Raw genomic sequence first — 8639 nt, forward strand, 5'->3', positions numbered from 1 at the left:
CGTTAGTGTCTCTCTCTCTCTCTCTCTCTCTCTCTCTCTCTCTCTCTCTCTCTCTCTCCGGTCTCTGAGTTCACAGTGTTGTTCCGGCTGACTGTGGGTTTGTGGGTTTTCCCGCAGTAATTGCACATTCATGTCGGTTCTTTCTCAATGTTTAACGTACCAGGAAGATAAAAACACAGTTGGGATTAGTTTCGCTTTCAGTATCACGATAGTGGCAGAGATATGATGCAATGTTTATGTTGTAGAAAATAATTGTATATTACTATAGTACAGTGATGGATTTATACTTTCATATACCATGATACTGGTTACTGTATCTTTATGTATTTTCATGCAAGTACATGATACTTCATAGAAACGGTTGCTAGGCTAACAACATTCCCAAAAACTACGATTAGCACCATAAATGTCCAAAAACATGGGATTACCAATCCATTGTAGGTTTTTTACTTTTATCGGATTTTATTGCATAATAACAGTAGCTCCTTTATATCATTCACACACAGTTTTAACTGATTTGTCTGAGTATCTAACAGTATTACATTTTTTTATTTTATTTTTTTGCTGTATGAAGGCCCAAACCTACATAAATTGAAAATAAATATATATATATATATAGATATAAAGATATAGTTTAGGGTCCAATTCTCACTATTAACTAGTTGCTTAATGCATATAACTTGGATATTGGCTGTTTATTATTACTTATAAAGCACATACTACTTATACTTTTAACTATTAGGCCTACTTATAATGCCTTATTGTGCATAATCATATTCTACATCCCTTAATCCACTTTATACCTAGACTTAACAACTACCTTACTAACTATTAATAAGCAGTAATTAGGAGTTTGAGGCATAAGTGGTAGGCCAAGTTAATAATAGGTAGCTACCTAAACTACAGTGTGAACACACACACACATATATATATATATAATATATATGTTTTTTCCTTTATATTTATATTTTCCCCCACATTTTTTTTTATAGGCTAATTGAATATTTATTTATATAGATTGGCTATATATGTCTGCAGCTTTGGAGCTCAGTAATACTGAGTTTTTAATGCTTATTTCAATCTAAAGCTATTCTGTCAGTCAGATGATGAGCTCGTGCTGGAGATTTGGGTTGAGATTCGGTTCGGATCCTAAACCGAGTTTCTCTTCTCGAGGGCGTGGCAGAGAGAGAGAGAGAGAGAGAGAGAGAGAGCTGCGAGCCCCGCCCCTGTGTGAGATCGGACTGCTGATTGGCTGAGAGCAGTCTCATGTCATCAGTCTATGATCGCGAGCTGCTCTCGGACGCAACAGTGCTGCGCGCGTTCGTGAGAGTCTTGACTGAGGAAGATGACGCGTGAACGCGGAGCTGCGAGCAAAGCCAAACTCACTCATCCTGGAAAAGCCATCCTGGCAGGTCAGTTACACATCATTTCATCATAAAACTACAGATTAAAAAAACTGTTCATCCTCACGACACATTTAAGATGAAGTGTGTTGATTTCTGAACTGTTTTCATCTGAACTTGCGAAAGAAGCTTTAGAAAAGGACATACAATACTGAAGATTGAATTTGTGGTGGTTTCTGCAGGGAATATGTTTGAATTAATATGTTCAGAAAACTACTGTTTTTTCAGTTTAGTTTAGTTTTTTAGCAGTTTACATGTACATCTTTTGGTAACTAGTTACAGCGATTTATTAGCCTATATTACCTAATAAAAAAATAGTAAAAGAAAGTTACTTTACCTGCGAATGCTGTTGTTGACCCATAAAATGATGTTATTTAACGGATAAATCATTACATTATTACGTTTTAAGTTTCATTAAGTATTTATACACACACATATATATAATGTACTAGGATATTGACTGTTTATTATACTTATAAAGCACATATTAATGCTTTATTGTGCATAGTTATATGCTACATCTCTTAATCCAATACCTTCATTTAACAACTACCTTACTAACTATTTTTTAGCAGTAATTAAGAGTTTTTTGAGGCAAAAGTCGTAGTTAATAGCTAGCTAAACTAAAGTGTGACCGTATATATATATATATATATATATATAATACTGTCACACTTTAGTTTAGGTAGCTATATATATATATGTATATATAAATATATATATATTTATATTCATATATACATTTTATGCATATATGCACACTACAGAATAGCCAAACTCAGATGTATGTAATATTTGTGCATTAGAGGAGATTAAATATGCCGGTTTAGTTAAAGTAAAGGTCAGATCTACACAAGGACACACAGCTGATGTCCTCCACACAAACCCTGATGCTCACTTATCAAAGCAAGACGGGAGATAATACAAGTCCGTGACGTTTAAGATAATGCAACTTAGTCAAAGGGTATGAAAATGTTATTCATTTCTTAAGGCATTAATAATGATGATGAATTCACAATTATAAAATTGAACTTTGCAGAACAATTGATATTTCTTTATTCTTTATAATTATTAATATTTATACATTAACAATATGAATAAAAGTATTTATTGCACATCTGTGTCTTTTATCACAGGCTCATATAAGGCCATAATTAGTTTTTGCAGTGCCGCATAAGAGCATTATTGTAATGATGGTCTCAGAATAGATTGAGTGCAATTATAAAGAGGGTTTGGTCATTACGATCTCTGCCTCTACCTGTCTTTGTGAGCGCTGGCGGATCCAGTGTGGTGTTCTCTGGGTAATTGGTGGACTACCATCTGGAAACTGCTCGTCTGAAACGAAATGACAGGTTTTAATGTCTGTGATATTTTTCTCTATATGCGCTCGTGTGCTCGGCTCCACCCGTCTGGTATTACACAAACCAGCCTTCAGATGGAAATGCCACTTCTTATTTACTGGAGAGAATATGACAGGCTGGTGCTGGAGTGTTGGGCCCAATTAAAAACATTATATATGTATATATGTGTGTGTGTGTGTGTGTGTGTGTGTGTGTGACCCTGGACCACAAAACCAGTCTTATGTGTCTTTTTTTAATTTTTTTATTGAGATGTATACATCATCTGAAAGTTGAATAAATAAGATTTCCATTGATGTGTGGTTTGGGATAGGACAATATTTGGTCGAGACACAACTATTGAAAATCTGGAATCTGAGGAGCAAAAAAATCTAAACATTGAGAAAATCTCCTTTAAAGTTGTGCATTTATGCTCACGATTGTGCTGCATTCACTCACAAAAATACATTTTATATATTTACGGTAGGACATTTACTAAATATCTTCATGGAACATGATCTTAATATCCTCATGATTTTTGGCATAAAAGAAAAATCTATAATTTTGACCCATACGATGTATTGTATATAATACAAATATACCCGTGCGACCCGTGGCTGGTTTTGTGATCCAGGGTCACACACATATATATATATATATATATATACATAGCCTATGTTAATTTTAAAATTGAATTATAATCATTATGAACTCCCCGGCCACTTTATTAGGTACACCTTGCTAGTACCGGGTCGGACCCTCTTTTACCTTCAGAAATGCGTTAATTCTTCATGGCACAGATTTGACAAGGTGCTAGAAACATTCCTCAGAGGTTCTGGTCCATAATGTCATGAAAGCATCACGTTTCTGCAGATTTATCTTCTGCACATCCATGATGTGAATCTCTCGTTCCTCCACATTAGGGTTGTAACGGTATACCGGTATGACGGTTTATCACGATATTGACATGTACGATTATCATATCGTGAATATTTACTTATTACTGGTTTTGGAAAATAATTAAACCAGATCTCACATGCGCGCAACTTCTTTCCACTTGACTGCTTGGACTCCACATGTGCAGCGGAGACGATGTCTGAGACAGCGGCTGGATATTCTCATCTCTATCCCCGCTGACAAAAAAGTTAAAATCTGCAGTGTGGGAATACTTTGGGTATCCTAAAAACGAACGCGCAACGCGGGGTTTTCCTTGAAGATGGATATCCGGTTGTGTCCAGAAATGTTGACGAAGAATGGCTGTTAAAGGAGGGAACGCGTCGAACATGTTCTCCAATATTCGCGAACACCATCCCTCCCTGCAGATAAAGCTCCATTTATAACTTAAGGCCGTATTATTTCCGTGTTGCTGAGGGAATTTACAAAATAACGCAGATGTCACGTAAAATGCGCGATTTGACAGATGGATGAATACATCTAAAATATAGCTGTGCAATAAATCAAATCGCTATATGAGCGTGTCGATTAATATACAGCGCAAAAAATGTTATATACTATAAACCTGCTTGTTCTGTGTCATACAGTAGATACACTGTAAAATGTAATTAGTTGACCTTACTTAAAAAAAGTATGCAAACTCGTTTTCTGCCTCAAAAAAATTAAGCAAAGTAATCTTAAGATTAGTGAGTTAGAAAAGCTTGTTTATTTTAAGTGTGTAGTACTAAATCAAATAGTAAAAATCAAATAGTACCAATAACACGTTTTTTTTTATGTTCATGTAACTTAATAACCAAGCTTAGTGTTAACTTATTTTTTTCATTTAGTATGGATTGCTTGATATAAATTTAAAATTAAATACCATGTTTGCATTTACGGTGTAACATACTAATTTGCTAACATATTAGCAATAATATGTTATACAAAAGCACTTGCTGTGTGAGTGCAACAATATAAAGGTTTTATTTGTTCTCAGATCAAGCTCATGCTTCACTCGTCACCATGATGGTAATATCCTAAAATCAACATTACCAAAAATTCTTCTAAATTAGCATAACAAAACATTAATCACGACTAAATCTCCCTCTTAACATTAATCTTGCACAAAAAAACACATTATATTGCACTTAATTTTAGCATTTACTCTCCCTTTCGAGTGGCATCGGCAAAGCATGCTGGGAAATAGACATCCCAGCCGCTTCAGTTAAACTTAAGTTTGTCTAAATTAAAATAAATAATTTCATAAAACTCAAAACAATGAAACAGTTCAGTTTACTTAAAATATATCAGTTCTGTGAACTTGAAAGAAAAAGAAAGTGCTAAATACTTTTTAAATTACCAATTAAGTATTGTGAGCGTTACGGTTTACAGTGATACCGTGATATTTTCTGAGACGATTATCATACCGTGAAAATCTCATACCGTTACAACCCTACTCCACATCCCAACGCTGCTCTACTGGACTGAGATCTGGTGAATGTTCGATTAGTGAACTCACTGTGTCATGATCAAGAAACCAGTTTGATGATTTGAGCTTTGTGACGTGTGTTATCTATTTATAGATAATTATATATATATATATATGTTATATGCTAGCCATCTGAAGATGAGTTGATAAAGAGATGTAGATGGTCAACAATACCGATGCTCAGTTGATACTAAAAGGCCCAAAGTGTGGCAAGAAAATGGTTGTGTCTATATATCATGTAACAAATATCGTGTCACAATATTCGCAATACAAAAAAGCAACAATATGTATCGTGGATAGAGAAAATCTGTATTGTGTATAGTTCACCCAAAATTAAAATTACTGTATGAGAAAAAAGTTTACAGAGTTTTAGTGTCAGTATTACATTAAACTACTATATAATGTTGAATATGATGTATAATAATGCAATGAGGGAATATTTATGGATCCAAAAACCTGATGTTACCAGTAAAAAGAAGTGGCCTACATTATTTTAAATATATCTAGTAGTGAGTGACAGAGTGCAAGCAAGTTCGTCTAAAATAATTGTGTATTTTTAGCTTCTGAATCATGAATATTTTTATGCTGGTGTCTCTATTGTCCTGTGCATTGGGTTTCCAGTCCAAGTCCAAGCCTCGAATTATTGAAATAATATCGCATCGTGAGTTCGGTATCGTGATATTGTGAGGGTATCGCTACACCCCTAGTGGCAAGAGAGGGTCTTGCGTGAAAATCCCAGTAGATCAGCAGTTTCTGGAATAATCAACAACCATGTCACGTTCAAAGTCACTTAAAGGTACAATATGTACGATTTTTATAATAAAATATTAAAAAATTACAGTGTGATATATTTCCTGCAGTTGTGTACTTACAATGTCCCAAAAGTTCCCAAAGATGTCTAATTTCAGCGAAATTCCAATTTTAAATAATGGCTCGTCCCTGTTCACTGTCGCCTGTCAATCACGTAATATCCGCGTTATCCCTGGTTTCCGCTCGTACTGCCTTAGTAACCATGGCGACAGACGTGGACAACCGCGTTACGTCTAGCGGCACTCACGCTGTTGTTGTTTCGTTCAAACATTACGGACCATGCCAAGCAGACTTTGGGACAAAAGGAGAACTAAAGCGAGGATCAATATCAGCGTGGCGTTTTCGAGATGCCGAGAGCTAGCGTCCGCCACTAACTTCCACTCGACAGAGACGCCGAGAGCTAGCGTCCGCGACTAACTTCCACTCGACAGAGACGCCGAGAGCTAGCGTCCGCGACTAACTTCCACTCGACAGAGACGCCGAGAGCTAGCGTCCACGACTAACTTCCACTCGACAGAGACGCCGAGAGCTAGCGTCCGCGACTAACTTCCACTCGACAGAGAGCTAGCGTCCACGACTAACTTCCACTCGATAGAGACGCCGAGAGCTAGCGTCCACAACTAACTAGCGTCCGCGACTAACTTCCACTCGACAGAGACGCCGAGAGCTAGCGTCCACGACTAACTTCCACTCGATAGAGACGCCGAGAGCTAGCGTCCACGACTAACTAGCGTCCGCGACTAACTTCCACTCGACAGAGACGCCGAGAGCTAGCGTCCACGACTAACTTCCACTCGATAGAGACGCCGAGAGCTAGCGTCCACGACTAACTAGCGTCCGCGACTAACTTCCTACTCGACAGAGACGCCGAGAGCTAGCGTCCACGACTAACTTCCACTCGACAGAGATGCCGAAAGTTAGCGTCCACGACTAACTTCCACTCGACAAAGAGCTAGCGTCCACGACTAACTTCCACTCGACAGAGAGCTAGCGTCCACGACTAACTTCCACTCGACAGAGATTCCGAAAGTTAGCGTCCACGACTAACTTCCACTCGACAGAGACGCCGAGAGCTAGCGTCCGCGACTAACTTTCACTCGACAGAGACGCCGAGAGCTAGCGTCCGCGACTAACTTCCACTCGACAGAGACGCCGAGAGCTAGCGTCCACGACTAACTTCCACTCGACAGAGACGCCGAGAGCTAGCGTCCGCGACTAACTTCCACTCGACAGAGACGCTCGTACGTGTACTCTATTAGACAGGTGAGCAAATGTACATAAAACTAATCAATGCTATATAGCTCAACATGATGAAATGTTAGAATATGATCAGTGTGTTATTCTAATGTTGATCTAGATTACTGCTAGTCTCATACACACAAACTAACACACAGAATAACATTATAACTTTAACACACTCAGATGCAGTTTAGTGTGATAGTGTAGAGCGAGTGAGACAGCGCTGTTACCTCACAAGCTTCATTCGTCTAATAAACTGTCCTGTGAGTATTAATACAGCACTCGCGGGTACGTTAGTTCGGTAGATTGAAATGTCCTCATTCCTTTATATCCGCGGGACTCGCGTGTGGCGCTGATATCTGTCTCTCATTAGCACTCGCGCTCCGCTTCACACACACAGTCATGATAAACATCAGTGTATTCACTCATCCATAAACATTATTAGATCATCAGCATGACGACAAGATCCATAATTCCGCTTATGCGTCATCAATCTACGCCTTTATTATTGTTAGCGACCCCTAGCGGCGAACAAAATTACATATTGCAGCTTTAAAGGAATATTTCACTTAAAATTTTTAATTCTGTCATCATTTACTCACCCTCAAGTTGTTTCAAACCTGTATGAGTTTCTTTCTTCTGCTGAACACAAATGAAGATATTTTGAAGAATTTCGGTAACCAGACAGTTGTATTCTATCTATAGTATTTTTTTCCTACTATTGAAGTCAATGGGGTCCATAAACTCTTTGGTTACCGACATTCTTCAAAATATCATTCTTTGTGTTCAGCAGAAGAAAGAAACTCATACAGGTTTGAAACAACTTGAGGGCGAGTAAATGATTTTTAAGTGAACTGTTCCTTTAAATAATATATTTTCCCCATTCTGGTGCTCAGTTTGAACCGGGAATGTTCAATAAGTGATTTCGCTCAGTTGTAAAACTATGTAAAAATCTGTAGTAAGATTGAAAAGCTCTTTTATTTGTCGTGTTTCTAGAAGTTCAGGATGTGTTTGGATCTCCGGTGAATGTACGGTGTGTATTCCTGTACGGTGTGTTTGCGTTGTTTTCGAGTGTGTTTTCAGCTTTCAGCGGCTGGACTCAGATTGTATTGTATTGAGCGGCTCTGGTCTACTGTCATACAAACCCAGCAGTGACCTGGAAACATTTCACACGTTACACACACACACACACACACACACACACACTCTCACACACACACACACACACTCACACACACACACACACACACACACTCTCACACACACACACACACACACACACACACACACACACACACACACACACACACACACACACACACACACACACACACTCACACACACACACACACACACACACACTCTCACACACACACTCTCACACACACTCACACACACACACTCTCACACACACACACACACACTCAC

At 38.2% G+C, this 8639-nt stretch overlaps 1 protein-coding gene across 1 annotated transcript in view; it reads left to right on the forward strand.

Annotated features, from left to right (window-relative positions):
* Positions 1-1083: 1083 nt before the first annotated feature.
* Positions 1084-8639, forward strand: part of LOC307011628 (tricarboxylate transport protein B, mitochondrial) — a 25760-nt gene continuing 18204 nt past the window's right edge. Inside the window, exon 1 of the mRNA XM_079637520.1 lies at positions 1084-1412. Coding sequence (XP_079493646.1) covers positions 1346-1412 — 67 coding nt within the window. The 5' untranslated portion in view covers positions 1084-1345. The remainder of the gene's footprint in view (positions 1413-8639) is intronic.

The sequence above is a fragment of the Phoxinus phoxinus genome (assembly GCF_949152265.1).
Source record: "Phoxinus phoxinus genome assembly, chromosome: 15".
NCBI classification, from domain to species: Eukaryota; Metazoa; Chordata; class Actinopteri; order Cypriniformes; family Leuciscidae; genus Phoxinus; species Phoxinus phoxinus.